Below are 22,424 nucleotides of genomic sequence, written 5' to 3' on the forward strand. Positions count from 1 at the left end.
AGTTTTGTGAAAAAAAGTGAGTGAACCTCAGGACTGTGCTGGTCTGACTTCTTGTTTCTTGTTCGACTGTGGAGCTGTTAGAGAGCAGATCTGAGACACTCTGCTGCCACCTAGTGCTAATTAAACAAGTACAAAAACAGCAAAACATGAAAAAGAGCCACTTTATTGTACTGTATTCAACTTTGTAGCATTTTCTATTTAATTGTGTTTCTTTCGCTTTTGTAAATTTTTCCTTATGGTGCAGTTTTATTTTGTGATTTTTTATTGTGTTTAATTGAGCTCTTTTGCTTTATTTAAGCTATTTGTTGTGTTAAATAATCGAAAATTAAATATTAGTAAATCCATCATGCACATCAACATGATGAACATTAAATAAAATGAATAAGACACCAAACCCGATTTGTTATTCTAGTGTACTTGTACATTGTATAGAGTGTATATTCTTGCGTTTTTAATCAATGTTTATGTGGATTTCTCTCTCAAGTCAAAATGAAGGGACAACTGGCTGATTCTTGCAAGAATTATTTTTACAGTCGCTTTCTGTTGGTGAAGCTCATTATCAAATACAGCCAGCAGGTGGAGTCAAATAACCATAAACTCAGTTTTAAAAGGCTGTGCGGCTTCTGTCTGAGCTGATATCACGCTGCTCCATTCATACAGTCCAAATGCAGCAGAAAGAGTGTGAAGTCTTTTTTTTTTACTTATGTTTAAAAACAGAAATTATAGCCTGTTGGCTACTTCCTCTGTGGATCTCCTGCAAAGAATCATACATTCATGTATTTGTCATCTTAGAAATTCTTTTGACGGTGACTGCAGAGATACGTAGTGTTTTAGACAGGTTTCTCTTATCAGTATACAACAAAGACCTCTCAGTGCCAGATGCACCTGTACAGACCGCAGAGGTCTCTAGTCTGTTCCAGGGGCCCAGTCGGAAGCTAAACATCCTCCTGATTTTATTTGAGTTTTGACTTCCTTCAAACTGCTTTTTCTGTGTTTTTCTGTTACTTTGTCCACAGTTGACTGTCTTCCAGTGTTTGTTTTATCCTGCTGGTGAAGCTCTCTGGAGTTTACAGAGTGCTATAAGCTCATTATTATTGTTGTTGTTATATCATTTTAAATAGAAAGATTAAACACCCCCAAGAGGTCACGGCACATGCCTGCCCCTCCCTGAGCCTGGTTTTGCTGGAGGTTTCTTCCTGTTAAAAGGGAGTTTTTCCTTCCCTCTGTGGCCATGTGCTCACTGATCTGATTGTTGAGGTTTTTTCTGTATTTTTGTGGGGGTTTATCTTACAATATTAATCACCCAGAGGCAACTGTTGTTGTGATTTAGCACTACTGAATTGGAGAAATAAAACATGAAAAAATTGAATGTAATTTTCTTTAACAGATGCTCCTGGACACACTCTCTCTCTCTCTCTCTGACTCACTGGCCGCCGAAGCTGTCAATCATACCTCCGGTTCCGCCTACCGCGCGGACACACCCATTTCCTCACCGGCATTTCATTTATTTATTTATTTATTTCCCCCCTTATTGGAATTATCTGCACGCGCGCAGGGCTGGTGCGTCTGCGCGTGCCGGTCACGGCGGGGTGAGGATAACATTTAAACAGGGACACTCGACCCTCTGTGTGCGCGCGCGCGCGTATGCGTGTGTGGTCCAGCGCACGTCTACCTAGTGGGCGTGTTCCCGCTCCTCCCTCCCTGCAGACCGGTGCATGCGTGTGCACGCGCGCGAGTGTGATTGCACGCGGTGAAGTCGGGCTTCTTCTTTTTTTTTTTTTCTTTTTTTTCCCAAGTTTAATCAGCTGGTTGTTCGTCCTCGCGGCGGCGGCGGCGTCTGCGGTCACGAGTGGGTAATTTCTCTCTGAGTGTGCGTGATTCCCCCCTCCTCCTCCTCCTCCTGCTGCTGCTCCTCAGCGTGGAGAGGTGCGGGGCCACTGCTGGCTGTGTTGTTGCGGCACTGGATGGATCCGAGCATGTTTGCGGGTGAAGCCTCGGGCGGTGCACGCGGAGGGAAATAATTTTCTTCTTGTTCTTCTTGTGTGTTTTTTTTCTTCTTCTTCTTCCTGTCTACCTGCCGGTCAGTCACCTGCGCTGTGGCGACATGTCAAACTCAAACAAAAGCAAGAAGGACAAAGAAATCCTTGCTGAATACGAGAGCCATGTGAAAGGTAAGCTGATTTCTCGTCATGTGTGAACATCTCCACGCGCATCTGCACCTAAATCTCCCTGTCACACCCACCCTTTTTTCTCTCACCTTTGCATGCTCACGTTAAACTCTCTCTCACACACACACACCTGTGTGCCAGCACGTTCACCGCTCATGCATTGAGTCCCGTGCAGGGTGTGTTTGTAGGGGAGCTGACACCTCACCGTGAGACGTCAGGATTTCTGGGTTCATCCTGAGTGCTGCATGGCGCCTGAGGGGGAGAGGAGGAGGAGGAGGAGGAAGAAGAGGGGTGTATGTATTCTGCAGATCCTCTTGATCTTTTTCACCCACTGTCTGTGTGTGTGTGTGTGTGTGTGTGGTTTTACGCTCAGATCTGAGGCAAGTGGCTGTCTGGTATTTGTATTCCTCTGAGACTGTGACTGCAGCAGCGTGTGTGTGCACCTGATACCCCAGGGACACGCTCAGGTGATGATGATGATTGGGAAAAACTCTTAAATAGTGGTTTCCATGATTGTGGGACAACCCCCTCTCCTCCTCTTCCTCCTTCCATCCCTGCTCCGATGGGGCGGGCGAGTCAAATGACCTTTTATGAAAAGCTCTTTACAAGCTGCTTCATTTTCATTTCATGAAGCAGGGTGGATGATGGGAGATCAGCCAAAATCCACCTGTGTCTACGTCTGTGTGTTTGTGTGTGTGTTCCTCTTTACCTCCAAATGTCTGACCTTTTAACAGCCTCATTCAAACGCCTGCAAAATGCCAGCAGCATCTCATTTTTGTGCAGCTCCACATGGCTCCTCACACTCAGGCTGCCATCTTCACTTGTCACCTACGCCCACGCTTTAAAAGGAGCCGCTCATGTTTTCTCACCTCAATCACATGCCGAATCTTTGGAAATGTTCAAAATCCAAGCACCTTCATTCAAGAATCCTGCCTCTGCCCTGTGTGTGTGTGTGTGTGTGTGTGTGTGTGTGTGTGTGTGTGTGTGTGTGTGTGTGTGTGTGTGTGTGTTTCATACCTTTTCCAATGAATCGACACAGACTTTGAGTGATTACATTTAATGGAGAGTGGCCATTACAGCCCCCAAGAGTGGAGTGTGTGTGTGTGACTGTGTGTTGTTTGTGGTTGCTTGTGTTTGTGTGCCCTCGCCTTGGCGTCTTGCCAGAACGCGCTCGGGGATGCCCTGCATCATAATGACCGCTCTGATAAAGCCCCCTGCTGCTCCTCCTTCTCCGGACGGCCGACTATCTCGGTGCCCCTGTCGCCTCCTGCCGAGAGCCAAACGTATAGATCCACCATTGTAACTATGTGCTTTCCAAGTCTGCCTCCCTGCTCTGCCTCCTGATTGGTGGATGCAGGAGGTGGTGTGTAATGTATACACAGGAGGTGGCTGCTGCCGCTGGGGAGGTGGGGTCTACTCACTGAGGTGAGTTGAGCCTGATGTAAAGGTAGTGGTGGAGATTATGCACAGTGCTGACAATACATATTTGGAACTGCACTGAGCACACTCACCCCGTCACCTCATCTCCAGCGTGTCACGCTTCCTCTGGCTGAACGAGCGAGATGAGGAACGTTTTAATGAGAAAAAGGAGGGGGAAAGGGAAAAAAGGAGCTCTGCAGGAGGAGAGGAGAGGCAGATATAAAGTGTTTCCTGCTGCAACGGCTGCAAGTTTGGGTTTTTTTTTTTTTTTTGCCTGCGCCTGCACGCAGCTGATTAGTAACTTCACATCTGCATACCTGCAGGACAGACACACCAACATACAGACAGGCAGACAGGTGAATAATTACAGAAGAGGGAAGGAAGTGACTCTTCACTTTAAATGCTCTGAAGTGCCAAATGAGAGGCCCCGATCACCGTGCACGTACGTTCATCTGTGTGTGAATTTCTTAATGATGATCCAGCACTACTCTGCCCCTGTGTCCTTGAACCTGGTTGTCGTGGTAACAACCACGGCGTGAGCTTCCTGTTCTTCTGACATCATGCTCACACATGCTGTATTTATAGGACGGCAAGCGTGAGGATGGTTTGAAGGATAATGGCACAAAGTCACTTTTCAAGGTGCTCGGCAGGTCAGCACAGAGGGCTTGCAGCAGTTTTGTCTCTGCATTTTCAGGGCAGTGTGCGATAGAAGAGACGGTAGCAGAGGCAGAAAACTGTTCAGCATATTGTTAAAGAATTAGATTTCTTTGATCTGTGCAAAGATCTTAAACCTTTCAGTAAATACTCTGGCACCATCCACTTTCCTGTATCTACAGAGCTAAGTCTGAAATACAAAACTGCTGATATGAATGTATTAAAATGTCAGCTTTAGCAGCATGTTGTTTACTTTATAGGGACAATATGTTGGTTAGAGATCCCCACCCAGATAGCAGTTTTAGTACAAATAGCTCCAGGGACAGGAACCATCCATTTTTCTTAAGCTCTTATTCAGTTCAGGGTCCTTAAAGACCAGATCCTCTCCAATCTGTAATAAGACAAGAGGCAGGGTACACCTTGGGCCAAAGCATCTCCAGTGCTTCTGCGTTGTTTAGTTCAGGCCATGTAGACCAGGTAAAGTTACAGAGCGGAGTTGTGCTGACTCCATAACTACGCAGTTTTAAGCCTTCTCTGACATTAACATCAGCAACAAAAAAAACGTGTGCCGGGAGCTTCATTGCATGGGTTTTCATGGCCGAGCAGTTCCTTTAAGTGTGACATGAAGGTGGCTCAACCTCACTGATGCTGCACATCACATGGTCAGATGGTGTCGTAAACCTCCTCCTGCCTTCTCCTACCCTTTTTGAACTACACTTACTCTCTATAATCGGAAGAATATGCAGAATTTCTAGATGATGCATGAAATTTCGTATTTGTAGCTGTTTGTCTTGATTTGCTTGAGCGAGATATCAGTGTATGCAGGTAAGCTATCCATGTGGTGACAAAAGATATCAAAAGCATTGCCAACTATCACATGAGGATTTAACCCTTTTAAAAATATTTTTCTGCATTCAGAGTTGAACTATTAACAGGCAGGAAGTTTCGGTCCAGACAGGCGATGTCCACGCTTGATGTTCCAAAAGAATAAAATTTCTACTTGTAGAGCTTACACCTTTGTGTGTTGGATCGCGATCTTTATGCCCTGGAAGTCCCGAAACACTGGCTATTAGTCCAAGATGCTCAGTAACCAGACTGAATCAATGGGTTCCCAGATTTCACCACAACAGTATAAAAGTGCAGAAGAATGTCGATGGTACTACTACTCGTTCTAGCTCTTTTTTGTTTCTTACTGTTAGTGTCTGGATCTTTCACACAAAGAACTCACAACACTCAGCTTTCAGTCTGTTTGTGCCATTCCAGTCCTACTCCAAAGCTGTTCTTAAACAGTCCGTTTGAACATTAAACCATTTTTGACCTCCCAGCTCTCTTGCACAAAGTTCTTGTGATGTCCAGTTGCAGTAAAATAAGAATAGAGCAGGTATTTGACTGGAAAACAGCCTGGAATGAAACTGCTCAGCATTTCCAGTATTGAGAACCAGCATGAAGTGGGCTCTGTCCTGTTTTGTGTACAACATTGGGCTTTATTGACCAGATTGTCCAGCCATTTTCCAGAGTTCATGTGTGAAAATAGCTTATGAGTGCCTGAAAAATCAGTAGTAGGACTCTTTGTAGCTGAAGGTAGTTCAGTTCTTTATGACTAGCTGGATGGTGAGGCTCATTATCATGCTGCAGAATGATGATCAATCAAATAGCTCCCTAAAGGCCATTTCAGGGTTTCACTGCGCCTGTTGAAGCTGGCATGATCTTCTCACTGCCAGGTCGCCATTACTGCACAGATGCATGAAACAAGTCTGAGTGCCTCCAATTTTAGAAGCACATAATGAAAGCTCATGCGAATGCAACTTTTGCACAGAAAAGGTTTCTCCATAAAATTAACAAAGAAAGGGTCAAGATAGATAAAAGTCGCCATGATTAATAATTCTTGAAGAATAATTCATAAAGCCTCATCAACCATCTGAAAGATGTCTTCGGCCATTTTAAGGAAGTACACAAGAAAGAGGAAGTCAGCCAACTGGAAACAGAAAGAGGAGTAATTTGGTCTCTAAAATGTATAGAATGGTGAAATCGCATTGCAAATTCTCAGAGTGCAAAATAGTTCACATTTTATTGTGTTACAAAACAAATCTTCAGTGTTTGAGAAGCTGGTAGAGAGAAACCACAGAATTAAGTCAAGACACATGCACCAATTTACTTCCACATCACTTTTCCAAAGCTTTCACAGTAGGGTTTATTCGATTTACTTGTTAGCTTCTTTCTCCATTTTGAGCCTAGTGAGTTAAACACCCAGTTCGCCAAAGCTGAACACACTCTTCTGGATGAGAAAGGAGACCAACCGAGAAGGGCTGTTACTCTGAATAAAGCCCCTGGAGATCGTTTTAACGTACGTAAGCCATTACCAACCTACAGACTACTGTGGCCCAGTTTTAAATATGAAGATCTTTTAAAGCCCCTTTTTCTAAAATGAGTCATTTCACTTGGCTGATTTATTTTTAAAATTATTATTATTGTATATTGTACATGACCATTTGCAGGCACATGCAGTACTTTTTCATTTTGTTCCATATAAAACTGTGACGACTGGTAGATTTAGATTTTTTTCAGTGTTCAAACATAAACTTGAATTTTTAATAAAATATGTTGTATTCTGTTCTGTTTGTTGACAAAGACAGCCTTGTGGGTCAATGCAGGTCTGTTCTTTGACACAAAGTCCTAATTTTAAATAAACTAACTAAAAAGGCAGGTTTTTGTGCATAAACCAGTCTTTTTCTACTTTATTTGTTTTTCAATTCTCAGCCGTTTGGGATCTCGTCCATGCTCTAATCTCACAAACACAGAGCAACAAAGGTGATTAAAAATTAATCTCACTTAACTTTATCCAGGACTCCATAACAGAGACGCAGGTAATCTAAATTTAGGATGATGCTGATGGTGTGTAGATGCACAAACGTAAAAGTTTTCATGCGATTAAGAAGCATTTAAATTGACTATTACTCTAATAAAGGTCGCTTTGAACAAATAAAATGGATGTATCAATAATTATACATTCACTTCATTCTTATTTTGTGGTTTTGTGCTCTGACCTCTGACTGTGCATGACCCGAGCACGCCATCCCCGGTGCAAAAGGAATAAAACGAGCTCCAGGGAGCTTTCAGATCAAATCAGTCCACAGATTTAACAAGACAAATTCTTTACACTCTAGGTAACTCCTGCATGTTTTCCCCTTTGTCAGTGTTTTACTACGTTATTCTGCGCTGACTGTAGCTCGTCTGATCAAAGAGGGTGAGTCTAGTCGTCGGGGTGCTACGAGGACACGCGAGGAGGTTTCTAAGAAGAGGCATTTCAGAGATCAAAAGGTACGCACGGCGGATATCCTCTTTCACTCTCAGTTGACTGTGATCCCAGCCAAGAAGTTTCATTTATATAATCTCGCCTCCTCGGTGGATCTGTTTGAATCCTCCTTCTCTTCTGCAAAAGCAAGCCTCATATTTTTGTATTCCTATAAAGCAAACAGACAGAAACACAGACATCTTCTTTAGGACATTTTTGTTAATTCATCACGAAGTGTTTGGTTTTTAGATCTACTGATTATAGTCAAAAATGCAAATAATCCAAACAACACTTAGTTTCCTGTCATATTAGACAAAGTAAGGCTTTGTGTTCTTCTCTTTAGAATAAACCAGATTGTACCCTCCTTTTAAATCTTTGCTTGTAAAACAACTTTGTGTTGCATTGTTGAATAGACTCAGTGTTGCCTGATATAACCTGAGATGGGAATGTTTCTAATTATCATACTCTCTTCAAGCAACCTTCTTCTTTGGTATTGGCTGGTTTTAAAGATTTTTCTTCAGGGTTGTCTGGCTTTTTAAAAAATTATTATTACCTTAAATTGTTCTCTGCAGTTTTTCAGAAACGTCCGTCATTTTTTTCCAAAATTTCCTTCCATTGTCCGGCTGTTTTTGCAGCCTCACTGCCTCACAGTACTGATCAGTACCGTTCCACACAAGTGTAAAAGGGGCCCACTTCCTGTTACTGCTACATATTAAAAGAAGTTGTTCTTAACTGATGTGGTTTAATGCAAAGGGTTAATGTAGTTGGTCTTATGTTGATTAATTTTGGAACAAATCTGGATTTGTTGATTTTTATTTTGCAATATCACCAAAATAATAGCCCCACTTTTTTTGCTCATTGATTAACAGTGTTGGGTGTAATGCACTACACGGTAATGCGTTACTGTAGTCATATTACATTTTCAGTAACATGGTAGTGTAACGGTACTGTTCTAAATTCAGTAATCACATTACAGTTACAATTATGCTGTTACTTATGCTGAAAAAAGAAAAAAAGGAGGGGGGGGGGGGGGGGGTCGCCTTGAAAGCATGAGTGATGTAAGGATTGCATGCGGACCCCAGTCCTGCAGCCAGAGCCTGATCTTCAACGGGTAACAGCTAAATTATGCTTTAGTGTTGGCAGTTAAGGGCTGCCGGTCTACCTGCAGAGAGTTGTTGATGGAGGCAGTATATGAACTATGTGCTGCGACTGGTCTGTGGGCCACTCTTGCTACAGCTGTTGTTGGTCTGTAAGCCAGCCGTGGAGAATAGCGAAGTTATAACATACAGAGAGCAACAGTTAAAAACAAAATCTCCTCTTTAGCCACTGTTTGAAATTTCCATGCTGTACTTTTTTATTTTTGGTGTTTATTTCCTGCGTCTCACATTCCTGGTGAACTCCACTGTCGCTCCTTTCCTTTTTCTTGCCCACTTGCCAACAACTACATTCATCCATGTTGAGAAATTTGCAGTTGGGATTCTGGAGGACTGGCACAGAGCGTGTTTGTGAACTTATCTCTGTTGGCAAAAACCTCCCCAGACTGAAACAACCACAGGACCATAAAATAAGCATAACAGAGGCAGTGATGAGCAGTCAGGCCTGCAGCCTCCATTTGTACCGGTCTCTGTTTCCACGGTAGAATCTCTGTGGCGATCGCTTTGAAGTGTCTTTGGGCTAGTTTTCAGCTTTGCTTTGTGTTCAAAGAAACGAAAGATCCTGTGTGTCCTCATTCGGATCCGGATTTACGTCAGTGTGTGGGACTGTAGCTTTAGTTTAATATTCTTAACTGGTGATTATGTGACAGTGCATTTCAGGTCACATTACAGAGTACTGTGAAAGGAATATAATAAGTAGTGTAACAGATTAGTTAACAATTTTCATTACTTACAAAACCAATGTTGAATTTAGATACTTTTTTTATTTATTTCTGTTTATAAGTGGCTCTTCTACTCTGCGTGAGCACTTGAAGCTCATTCACACACATTCATACAAGCACTTTTTTCTATGCTTGCGGTCTATCTAACAGGAATGAAACCAGCAACCTTCTGATTAGCAGACAATGTGCTCTGCTGCCATTTCAAACACATATCAGACATTTTTCACAAAAACAAGTACAGTTATCGTTTAGAAAATAAATCTTACATGGATTGGATTGCAGGGTTGGAATCCTGGAATTTACTGTAAATTGCCTCAATGTTCGTTTGCAGTAGAAGAACTCTGTTAATAGATGTATAAAGCAAAAGGAGAGTTTGGAATTGAAAATGTGGAAAGTTGCCATGTTCTACATTGTAAGGTCTTCTTCCTTGAGACTGCGTGGCATTGAAGTTGCTCGTCACAGCAGGACGTCATATGACTGCAGGCAGGTGACTGGAGTAGAAAACAAGCAAAGCAGGAGAGCAGAAGTGTAACACAGAAGACTATACGAAGATGTTAGCTGCTAAAGGTTGTGCACAGCTAAAATTTAACACCTTAGCTCCTCTTGTTTTAATCAATTCTTAACTGATCGAGTCACTTTGACATAATCCTGAAATATTCTGCAGGTGCCTCAGCTGTGCAGCAGAGGGCTTCTGTACACGTGTTGATCAAAACTGAATTTATAAAATTTGGCCGTGCCTCTAGCAAATCAGGTGACCATGAATAAATTTCATGTAAAAAGCTTGAGATGGACTGCAGAGGGGAATGTGGGATTTAGAAAAATATGAACATATAAAATTATGTATATGTTTAAAAATTATTCTTTAAATGAGCAATAAAATTCCAGGTTCAAATTGTAGTTAAATTAGCTGGACTGATTCTGATTTTGACTTTCAGACTCAACAAAAGGTACAACAGAAATAAAAATAATTGATAGTTCATCTTGAATGCGTCTTTATATTGTTTAATATTTGTATTATTTAAATTTGATTGCAGTTAAGTTTTAATCCAAGGAGGACTTTAACTCAACAAAAGGTCGTATCACTGCCTTTGATGCACGTTTGTGTAAAGACGCAGTCTCACATCATTTTGGAGGCAGAGTTAGCGTTTGAACTCTTTGATGTGGCATCAGAAATCCCAGTGGAAAGTGTGAAATGGATTTCCAAGAAGAGCAAAGAAAGAGCCTCCTACAGTTTGTTTTATTAATGAAATAAAGAAATTTACTGCATCATGTTTCAGTGTTTGGTGTTGGAGTAGCGAGAAAGTGTGTGCATGGTGATAACATATGTGAGTGTGTATAACTAAAGATAACATTTAAAAATAACAGAAAAGTTTTGATTTTTATTGTCGATATTATATTTATATCTATATTATTTATGTTATAGACCCTTAACTTAAACATTTCCTACTTTGTACTGTACCCGAACTAGTAAATAATGAAAGTTTAATATTGTTGGATAAATTGAATATTGCAGTATTTAAAACTTTCAAAGTTAGATGTTGGATAACATTATTTTAATATTTTATTATCACATTGTGAAGGTCACTCTGTTTGTGAGCTCTTAAATCAAATCTGGCTTTGTATTTATAAAACTGTCACTAAGAATCATCTGATTTCAAAAGGCTATATTTTTAAAGTTAGCTACCAACAACCACTTGAAACTCACAAAACCCCTTTTTTCTAATTATATATTTCAGTCGTTGCCATTAATAATTACTACTATAAATCAGTGGATAGAAATGTGGTTGTATGGTCGTATGTTCTCATTTCAATGTACGACTGCACAAAACAGTTATAAATAATAAATACTGCATCAGCTTACATTTACCTCTAAATAAAAAGTCCTATCCTTTAAAAATGTTCAGTCTGGCGAGAATCCAGTTGTTTTTCTTTCAGTTGCAATATAGTGGGATGTATGGGAGTGTAGCCCATCAAACACACTGGTGCTGTCTAGTTTCAAGTCTTATTGAACACAAAATGATGCTCCTTTTGTAAAATGTGGTCCCATTTATAGAGTAAAGCGGTGTATGACTCATACGGTGTGACTCATATGGTAGTGACTTGCTAATCATATGGTGGGGCAGGTGTATGATTAACAAGTTGCTGCTGTGTGAACGTGCAGTGTCGCTGGGTTTCTCCTTGTTTGTCACATCTGCTTTCAAAAGGATGATGAAGTTTGAGGTTTCAAAAATGGTAAATTTCAAACCGGTCAGTGTAATAGCATAATAAACAATAACTACTAACACTGCCCTTTTTTTCTCTGCATAGTTGTATATTTTCAAAGGTTTCATTTAACTGAACAGAATGACCAACTAGCACAGGTGAAAAGTGACTGCAGTTATTCAACTGAGCCTGGTTGCACTTGCGGTTTCTTCCTGTTAATAGAAGGTTTTCCCTTCCCACTGTCACCAAGTGTCTGGTCAAAGGGGTCGTTTGATTGTTGGGGTTTTTCTTATTATTGTTGAGTCTGTACCTTACAATATAAAACACTTTGAGAACTGTTGTTGTGATTTGGCACTAAAGGGTGGGCCATTTATATGGATACACCGTAATAAAATGGCAATGGTTGGTGATATTAAAGTCCTGTTTGTGGCACATTAGTATATGTGAGGGGGCAAACTCCTCAAGATGGGTGGTGACCATGGTGGCCATTTAGAAGTCGGCCATCTTGGATACAACTTTTGTTTTTTCAATAGGAAGAGGGCCATGTGACACATCAAACTTATTGGTAATGTCACAAGAAAAACAATGGTGTGCTTGGTTTCAACGTAACTTTATTCTCTGGGATCTGGGTCATACTCGTTGAGATGCTGCAGTAGCTGGAGTTTGTAAGGGTGCCATTTGTGAGTAGCTAATATCTGCCGAAGGGATGTTCGACTAATGCCACTCTCCAGTGACATGTGGCGAGTGCTACGCTGTGGGCTTTCTTGCGTCCACATTTTGGAACCAGTTTCATGAAACTTAGCAAGCAGTTTGCTAACTGTAGCATGGGAGATGGGTGGTCTCGTAGGGTGTCTTGCATTGAAATCTGCTGCAATGACCCGGTTACTGCATTCACCCGATATCAACACAATTTTGTTCTGCTCCTCACGTGTTAACCTCTTCGACATGTCAATGGCTGTGAACAAAGAGAAACTTGTAAATAACTCATGAAAGAATAAAGTTACGTTGAAACCAAGCACACCATTGTTTTTCTTGTGACATTACCAATAAGTTTGATGTGTCACATGGCCCTCTTCCTATTGAAAAAACAAAAGTTGTATCCAAGATGGCCGACTTCTAAATTGCCACCATGGTCACCACCCATCTTGAGGAGTTTGCCCCCTCACATATACTAATGTGCCACAAACAGGACTTTAATATCACCAACCATTGCCATTTTATTACGGTGTATCCATATAAATGGCCCACCTTGTAGTTTAAAAATGTTACTTTAACTGAAATCCATTTAAAAGAATGAAAGAATATCCTTCTCATGATGTCTGTGAAAAGAAAATTTGGTCCCTGAAGCCAAGAGGTTTTTCTAAGCCTCGACCCAAGTATCTCAGTCCCTTCCTTTGGCAGATTCAAATCTCAAACTCGAAACTCGATTTAAAGAGGACAAACTCGAAACTCGAAAATATCCTTCCATTAAGGTTTCAGGCTGGACAGTAGCCCAGTTACAACATGTCCTAAAAGAGAGAGGGACAAACTTTCTCTTTCTCTGCCATCTGTCCATCATTTGCAAACTGGCACCGGGTTGCCAGTTTGTTGCTCCACTATCCCTCCTTTCCAGTAAACAGCAGCAAACTTTTCTTGGCACTGCGTTGTCAGTTTCTCTGCCATTGCTCCCTATTTTCTTGCTTTCTCACACAAATAAAAGCTGCGCCTCTTTTTTAGGAGATCCGGACTCCACAGTGTGCATAATTCCTCAAGGCATACCTTCACTTCTCAAATGCTTTCACTAGCATCACTTAAACCCTCTCTCCTGGACACAGTCATTCAGGACAGCTACTTCAAGACAAACTCACATTTCTTCACAAGCCGTTGGGTCATTACCTGGAGCATCAAAAATCCCAGCATGCGCCCAGCAGCAGAGTTTCTGTTAAGAGTTGAGTCGCATCGCTATTCCTCTATCAATGTCTGTCATCGTCCAGAATTTCTTCTGATCTCTTCTCCTGCCATTCCTTCCAAATTTTTCCAGCACATGCGCCACTCAATGGAATCCCTGACCACCCCATCAAGGTCACGGGTTGCTTATCATTGCAAATGATTGCTTATCGTTGCTTATCAAACCTGCCTGCCTGCCAGTCATATTTTTTGGAACAGTCTTCAACCTTTGTAACATACAAGCATTACTGGTTCTAGGGCAGGGGTGTCCAACTCCAGTCCTCGAGAGCTACTGTCAACACAGCCGAGTCAAATGATTGGATCACCTCTTCAGCATGCCATCAAGTTTGGCAACAAGGCCTGGTAACAAGCCATTCATTTGATTCAGGTGTGTCGGAACAAAGATGCATTTAAAAGCTGCTGGACAGTAGCTCTCGAGGACTGGAGTTGGAAACCCCTGTTCTAGGGGATGCCCTCTCTGGGGATCTGTCTGGCCTGGGAGACACTACCAGTCCCCTCTGAGGCCTCCCCCAAACCTCAGTCTCTATTCAAGCCATCTGCCATCACCTACTAGAAATGCTGTCAAACCTAAAATGAGAATGTAGTCCCAGCTAGTGAAATCTGGCCCGTGTTTAGAATTGCCACTTGTGAAAAAATGTGACATGATGGAACAAAATAGACATTATTTTTGAAACCAGGAACCCAAGATTAGCATAGATAATCTGATATGAGTCTTAGCATCATATGATCTTCCACATATCCAAAGTTATAATGGCAGCAGGCTTCCTAAAATATTCTCTTCAGCATAATCCACATCTGCTTCTTCCTGTTTCCAGTCCAGGATAGCTGTATAATCCCTCCAACACTTCCTGGATCTCCCCTCATTGCCCAGAAATCCTGGAATTCCATTTGAAAAAACCTCCGTGAAAGTGAAATTCTGAAATCTAGTGCTGGATAAAATCATCTGGAAGCAGGAAATTGTGGCCCCCTTCTGGAGCCAGACATGAATCCACATAACAGACCAGAATCTAATATGTTGTTATTATTATGAAACCATTTATGGTTTTCAGTAGCAGCTTGTTTCCCCGTCGCCACACTTCCGATGTCTTAGACCCGGAATAGCACATTAGAGACCTTTCTTCTCCACTTGGCTGCTCATAATTAGCGTTTAAAGGACACATAGTGAACGTGGCATCGACACCAACTTAAAGAAGTAATTAAACCGCTGATCCATCGGGCCAATCAGAACAGAGTGTTCTCCCCCCTGCCCGGGGTAAGATGTGAAGCAGCTTCGGAGCAGTGGAGCAGACATTCATTCATATGAAATTGTTGCGGCTCAACACAATGTGTGAGAGCAGCGTGAGATGGCAGCCATTTTAAATTAGTAAGCAAACAACATCAAACAATGCCAGAATCAATACACACACACACACACACACACACACACTGCTTGCTGCACATGTTTTTATGGATTTCCACAGAAAAATGGTCAGTCTATAAAACTCTCCACCCCTGTGTGTGTGTGTGTGTGTGTGTGTGTGTGTGTGTCGATGCGGCAGATGCAAGCTCTTGTCTTCACCTTCCTCATCACATGGTTCACACACAGTGTGTGGTTGCCAAGACAACAGGTATTGGAGTGGATAGAGAGCCCTGGGATTGGTGTGTGTGTTTTGTGTGTGTGAGAGAGACAGGTGGAGTTACTGTGTATTCTGTGCTCGCTCTTCCTGCTGCTGCAGATTGATCGAGCTCTGAAATGGCACGAGCAGTGAAGCATGCAGCCAGGCTTTACCACGCTGTAGGACTCAAAGTGTGTGTTTGTGTGTGCTTGCAATGTGGGTTTTTAGGTATAATAATTTTAATGCGGTCACAGGATGTCGTCCAAGGTGACTCCTCAGAGGAAAAATGGTCATCATCTTCATCAGCAGTTGCACGAGGTAGAACAGACAAAGAGAGTGAAGATGAGGAAGAATAGGAAAATTAAGCAATGTTAATCAATGCTGCAGTTTAGCATGTTAAACCAGAACCAGACCTATCAATTAAACTCATTATCTTGACTGTAGCGGTTGCCTAAGCGATAGACTTTGTTCTTTCACTGCAGGAGAAATCTGTGTTCTCTTAATAACATTAATAACATATAAAAGGCGTTCCTCTGCAAATACAGGCCCAGTTTGTGGCAAATAAACAATAAAGCAATAACGAGCTGCCTCTCCAGTGAGTCCCACTTTTAAAGAGAGCGTTCAGCAAACAGTGCTGAAAGAACTGTTGCAGAGGCAGCTGAATGATTTTGAGGACAACCACAACTACAAGCAATCTCCTGGAAATCCAAGCTGAAATAAGCGGCTGAATATCAGCGGCTGAGCTTACAAAAAAGGGCAAGTGCATTGTACACTTTTAAATCATTCTCTTGGATGAAAGGGATAAAAGAAAAAAAGAGTTGTCTCTCAGTGGTTGCCTCTCTGTTGACCAAATTAACTGATTAGATGATCATTAAGCAGCTGCTACCCAGTGCCTGTCTATTTAAATCTGACCTGTTCACGTCTTGGTGTGCTCATGTCCTCCTGGGATCACGATTTTCTCTTTTGAAGTTGTTTTTAGACTGCTTGTATCAGTCTCAAGGTCAAAGTGGGCTCAGTAGTATATCACTTCTAGTTCAGTGACATATGTGGCTGGTAGACTGACAAATCTGTGATCAAATTTACCATCACTGAAACCATTTTAAAGCATTTACTACAGTAAGTATAGAATATAATCTGCATATTAAACTCTGAATCAGGAGTGACATGGTGCAAGATAAATTTATGTAAAAATATTTGATGGTTTCAGTGTGATACTCCTTTGTTTGAGTCTGCCCCATCCAGTGGCTTGAATCACTGTGCAGAGCAGGTTAAGGCAGGTGATGCTACATGGAGGATGTGGTTGGAGCAGGATGATGCAATCTTTGATCTCACGTCTAGGTCTCTGCAGACACTGCTCTGGAGTTCAGGCAATCTCCAGTTAATCACTGCAACCCTTATTTTCAGTTTAGCTTAATTCCTGGACACTGCATGTGTTCATTATTTAAAATAAATGCTGCTTTATCTCAGCATCAACAGTTCCGGTCTTTGAATGTCTGATTATTTTAAATGTGAAGGATGTGAAGAGTCAGACCTTTGTTCACATATGTATTTATATTTATTATATTTTTATTTATATAAAGTCAGCCAACAGAAACAACATGATGTAACAACTGCATTACATCAGCATCACTATGATATGTTTTTAATTTTGAGAAAAAGAAGGTGATCCTACAGATTTCTTTTTAATCTGTAAAACTCTGGAAGAGTCGCCAAGTCTCAAGCTTCATTTTGGTTTGTATAGGTGTATGTAGTATTAATATATATTTATGAATTTTCCACACAACTAGGTCTAACTTACCAGCGGACAGAAACGATTGCGAAAACAAATATTCGTTAAGTATATTTGTTTTTTTCTTAATTATCCGTGTGCAGATGTGCGGACCCAGTTGGTGGAGCAGCAGCGCTGTCTGGAGCAGCAGACAGAGATGCGGGTCCAGCTGCTTCAGGACCTCCAGGATTTCTTCAGGAAGAAGGCTGAAATCGAAACAGAGTATTCGAGAAACCTGGAGAAGCTAGCCGAGAGGTTCATGGCCAAAACACGCAGCACGAAAGATCATCAGCAATACAAGTAGGCCTGCTTACCTGAGTACGCATGCATGTTTGCATGTTTCGGGGGGCACATATTTGTGTATTAAATGAAACACACAAAAATGTATTTACTGAAAGGGGACATATCAGGGATTTACTTTACCATAAATATTCATTTTTTATAACTTTTGGAGCTTTAAAACTGAGTTGGTTATTGCTAGCTGTTAGCCTAAGCTTAAGCTAATTTACTTACTTACTTTCCCATGTTTTTTTGAACCAAAGATATTAGTCAAGTTTATTCATTTTAATTCATTTTAATAATCCCTTATATCAGCGGTCCCCAACCTTTTTTGCGCCACGGACCGGTTTATGCCCGACAATATTTTCACGGACCGGCCTTTAAGGTGTCGCGGATAAATACAACAAAATAAAACTAGTACCGGTACCGAAAAAAAGAAAATTTATTCATAACACACGTGAAAAGACCAAGGAAAACCGAGTAAACGATAAAAACGATAACAAAATAACGCTGAAAACCGATAAAAACCCTGAAAACTATACATTTCACATGTGAGCCTCAACTCTCGCGGCCCGGTACCAAACAACTCACGGACTGGTACCGGTCCGAGGCCCGGGGGTTGGGGACTGCTGCCTTATAGCACTTCACATCAATAAGAAACATTTAAAACTATGGAGAAAAGTGTTTTAAGTAGGCTTTTTAAAAAGCTTGATAGCTTCTATTAGCATTGTAGCTAAAGCTCTTGCCCCTCCAGAATAAGATTAACCACATAGTAAGTTATTATTTTGCAGATAAATTACTTCAATATATATAAAACCTCCCAGTGATATATAAATAAGAAAAATAATTAATGGCTACAATGATAAAATAATTGAATATACATGATTCTGAAAAGTTCCACTCAGAATAAGTATGTTTGCTCGAGGTACTTTAAATGTATTTTAATACAACAAATTTAATAAAACTTTTCCAATATTAAGATATTTAATATTTGTTGGTTATAGGTTTATAATTTTTTCTTATCTTTGCCAATTTTCTTGATATTTGTTTATTTTTGGTCCTCATGTGCCCCCATTTAAAAAAGAAAAAGAAAAAGGCATTGGTGTTTTTTTTTAGTTACTGCTCTCTGTTCTTTAAAAAATGTTATATATCCTATAACATACATCGGCACCTGGGTATTTGGACGTTATACATTTAGGTCATGAATAAAGTAATGATGTAATGATATAAATAAAAATAAAATACGATTCAGAATTTTGCATTCAAATACAGGCTGTTGATAGAAAATTTCTTAAAATGAAGCACAAAATATCTTTAAATACTTTTATTTCACATAAATTTTAAAATAAATTTTTATTTCACATCAGAAACAGATTACTAAATGTTTGAGGTGTGAAATAAACCGCAATGGAGTTTGAAAACAAAATATGGATGTGTGTGGTTGGAGGATGTGTTTGTGCGGGTGGTGGGGGGGCGCAAACATTTTTCTTGTAAAACAAAGGTGGGCCCAGCAAAAAAAGTTTGGGAACCACTGATCTAATATATGTGTTTACCGGGGAGTTTGTTCAAACCTTTACTATCTGTCAATGAAGCATAGGATAGCTACTTAACGGAAAAGAAGAGGCCAACAGTGGATATTAAGGGCTTGAACTCAAATGCATTTATCTTTTATCTAAATGATCCTCTCCACACAGTTTTAATAATCCACATATAAGTTGTATAAATGAGTGTTTTTGCTATGTTTAAGGCATCTCTCACTTTCCCTCTTCCAGAAAGGACCAGAATCTGCTCTCACCAGTCAACTGTTGGTATTTGCTGTTAAATCAGGTTAGTTTATGGTTTTGTGAATCTCCTCAAAGTCTTTTTGAAATCTCTGAGCTATGAATATACAATGAGGCATGTGCTGTTAAATGTAAGAAAAGCTGTTGCATTCGATCTTGTACTTAGCAAAGTGGCTGAAGCTTGTGCTCACCAACTATTAGAGGTTTTATTCAATCCTTTCAATCTTTCCTTGACATGTTCCCAATTCCTGTCCCAGAGAGACAAGCCATCAACAGTCTAAACGAGTACAGACCAATAGCACTTATATCAGTAGTCATGAAATGTCTGGAGAGACTTGTATCTCAATACATCAAAAACTGCCTCCCTCTTAACTTTGACCTGCACGAGTGAGCTCATGCACCAAACAGCCCTCCAGATTTCATTGAGCCATTTTGAATACCCAGGAAATTATCCTGGAATGCTCTTCCACCTTCACCACAATCGTCTCGTATATACTGGTTGGTAAAATATGTGACCTAGACCCCTCGCCCCCATCTGTACTGGGATTAAAGACTTCCTTACCAACCATCCACAAACGGTGAATGCTGGCCACCATCACACTTAGCACTGGCTCTCCTCAGAGCTGTGTGCTGAGTTCTCCTGTATGCCTTGTACACATATTTAATTTAGTTCAATTATATTTTTATAACACCAAATCACAACAACAGTTGCCTCAAGAGACTAGTGTAAAGAACTTAAATAATAGAGAGAAACCTCAACAATCTGGCAGTCCTGTTTGAGCAAGCACTTGGAAACAGTGGGGAGGAAAAACTCCTTTTTAACAGGATGAAACCTCCGACAAAGTTTGATTCATATGTGGAGGTGAGTCAGCATACAGAGAGCTATCTGGGTGTTGCTAGCCCTCTTCTACGTCAGGGTTTCCTCAAATTCATGGGAACCAACATCGTGGAGAATCAGCAGTAACCCCATCAGAGACCAGGTTTACTGAGAATGCTCTGAAGGAACTACACAGAGGGAGAAACTGTTGGTGGCCTTCCAACGCTCCACTTTGAGAGTGTACTGCATCACAGTGTGGTAACAGCAGAGGTTTATCAGCACCACCCAGAGAAGCATCAGCTGCCCTTTCTAGAGGACATCTCCAGCTCTCTGTATCTCAGCAGGGCAAAGAAAATAATGCAAAACCTTTCCCGCCCTGGACTGCACTTGTCCAACCTGCTGCCTCCAGACAGACCAGACAGTACAGATACATAAAGAGCCGGAGCTAAAAACAGCTTCTTCCCCGTGGACCATCAGAACTCTGCTGTAAATAAAGGAGTGCAATAGCTGTTCTATAGGAAATGGCGTTCCGTTAAGTCCAGTCATGTCCTAAAGATGTGTGTCTGCCCTTAATGCTTTTATGCATTGTATAATTTTTAAAACCACATTTATTTATTTTTAAATACACTTATTCTTTTTCAGTCTTTTTACCTACAGTTTTGCACTGAATAGAATAGTTCTCAGAATCTTGTATAATTCCCCAAGGATTATTATTATTAGTAAATTATTATTGCTACTGTTGTTATTAATTATTATTATTATTATTACTATTACATTCTTTTATACCAATCTCTGTTTTCCAGGTGAGGAGGGAGAGTAAGGACCATGCCACCCTCAGTGACCTCTACCTAAACAACGTCATCTCCCGCCTCACACACATTAGCGAGGACTCGGCCCGCCTGCTGAAGAGGGTGAGCAAGATTATCATCACTATATACTTTGATATTTATGCAAACAAAATATCCTTCATGTGTTAGTCTGTTAGTAAAGGTTTCTCCACTTCTAAAAGAACAGAGGTCTTTATTTTTAATGCTTTGTATGTATTTGCTCGGGAGCATTTTTAGACTAATTTTGTTTACTTTGTCAAATAAATGAATGTAGCCTGGTCTCATAATTATATTTCTGTTGATATGTCGTAAAAACCTTATTTATCTAAGAATAATGAAAATCAGTGCAGGAATATTTTTTACATACGACAGAATGAGGTTTGTTGCTGCACCAGAAAAGTCGATTTCCTGTCTTTAGGACATTATTGTTACACAACTTTTAAGTTTTCACTTTTATTCAATATGTAACAATAGCACCACAGTGGATTCTTCTAAGCTGAAGTTAAAGAAGTACCATTAGATCAATAAGCAGTTGTTTTTTTTGAGTTCGTATCAAAAACAAAACAGAAAAGTCTACAAAAGTTAGTGTTGTGCTGACTTGTGTCGTTACATTATTCCGATGAAACCAGTCAAATCTTCACATTTATTTTTGCATTCTCACTCCCATTGAAGATTTTAATGTCTTCATCATCTTCAGCCTCCTGTCTTTTTGTCAGTCCCATCGTCTTCAAACCCAACATCACAGCAGGTCTCACTACCATCTTGTAAACCTTTCCTTTCATTCTCGCTGCTTTCCCTCTGTCGCCTGTCACTTCTGACACTTGTCTCCACCCACTCCACCCTGCCTGCACTCTCTCCTTCAGCCGCCTTGTGCACTGTCAGTTACTTTGAACGTTTGACCACGGTACTTTCACTATCTCCTTGCCTATCTACCTGTATCCATCTCACTCAAATGATTTCCAAAAAAAGGGTTTTTCCTTAGAATGTTTCTGTAATTGCTACATTTCCTTAATATCAAAGGACTTTTCGGTCAAAATTTTATGCAACTTACAAACTGATGCACTCTAGTTGCCTTTAAGAATGTTTTTGAGACACTATCAGAAGAAAAACAGCAAACTCAGAGTCTGAGAGCAAAAAAACAAGCTGAAACTCAGCTCAGCTGTTCATTCTCATTAAGTTCATCACGTCAGCTCATACTTTATTGCCATCAGAATATTGATTAGCAGCTGCTTTAAGCAAAGGATCTGAGCGCCTCTCCCTCAACTGTGTGTGTGCCCCTGCACAGAAACAGTGGTTATCCATCAGGCAGGCTGAACAGCAGCAGATATATAAATGAATCTGACCACACACAAACAAATGAATTCATAAATGAAACAAGCCGCGCTCCGCTGCCTGCTCTCAGACTGGATTTCTGTCTCATGCATTAAACAACCGAGCAGTTTGGGAAAGAGCTATGTGGCAGCATTAATATTACATTATGCTAAATGACTGAGGAATCCCAGGATGGATGAATCCCGTTCCCATAGCGCCCGCTGAGAAAAGATCAGTTGAGCTTGTCGCCATGGCCACAGGGCTGTCGGTGTTGTCATGGCCACTCAGCTGTCTGTCTCTTCCTCTTCAGAGGAGAGTTTCTGAGAGGACGCGGCGATGTGATGGAGGTCTTGCTGTTTATAGCTGCTGGCAGTAGCTGCACTTTAGTTAGCATGAATAAAAGACGAGCCGGAAGCCAGATTAATAATGAACACGGCGAGCTAAAGTTGGAGGCGGGTAAAAGTACACCAGTGTGTGTGTGTTTAATT

General features: G+C 40.9%; 1 protein-coding gene across 2 annotated transcripts in view; it reads left to right on the top strand.

Moving 5' to 3' along the window:
• The first annotated feature begins 1,730 nt into the window (after nt 1-1,730).
• LOC308400067 (SLIT-ROBO Rho GTPase-activating protein 1-like) overlaps nt 1,731-22,424 on the top strand; it is a 40,201-nt gene continuing 19,507 nt past the window's right edge. For both annotated transcript variants that reach the window (XM_080887556.1, XM_080887557.1), the window contains exons 1-4: nt 1,731-2,171; nt 17,026-17,221; nt 18,973-19,027; nt 20,602-20,709. In XM_080887556.1, the coding sequence (XP_080743682.1) occupies nt 2,105-2,171; nt 17,026-17,221; nt 18,973-19,027; nt 20,602-20,709 (426 nt within the window). In that variant the 5' untranslated portion in view covers nt 1,731-2,104. The remainder of the gene's footprint in view (nt 2,172-17,025; nt 17,222-18,972; nt 19,028-20,601; nt 20,710-22,424) is intronic.

This window comes from Rhamphochromis sp. 'chilingali', assembly GCF_963969265.1.
Source record: "Rhamphochromis sp. 'chilingali' genome assembly, chromosome: 7".
NCBI lineage: Eukaryota > Metazoa > Chordata > Actinopteri > Cichliformes > Cichlidae > Rhamphochromis > Rhamphochromis sp. 'chilingali'.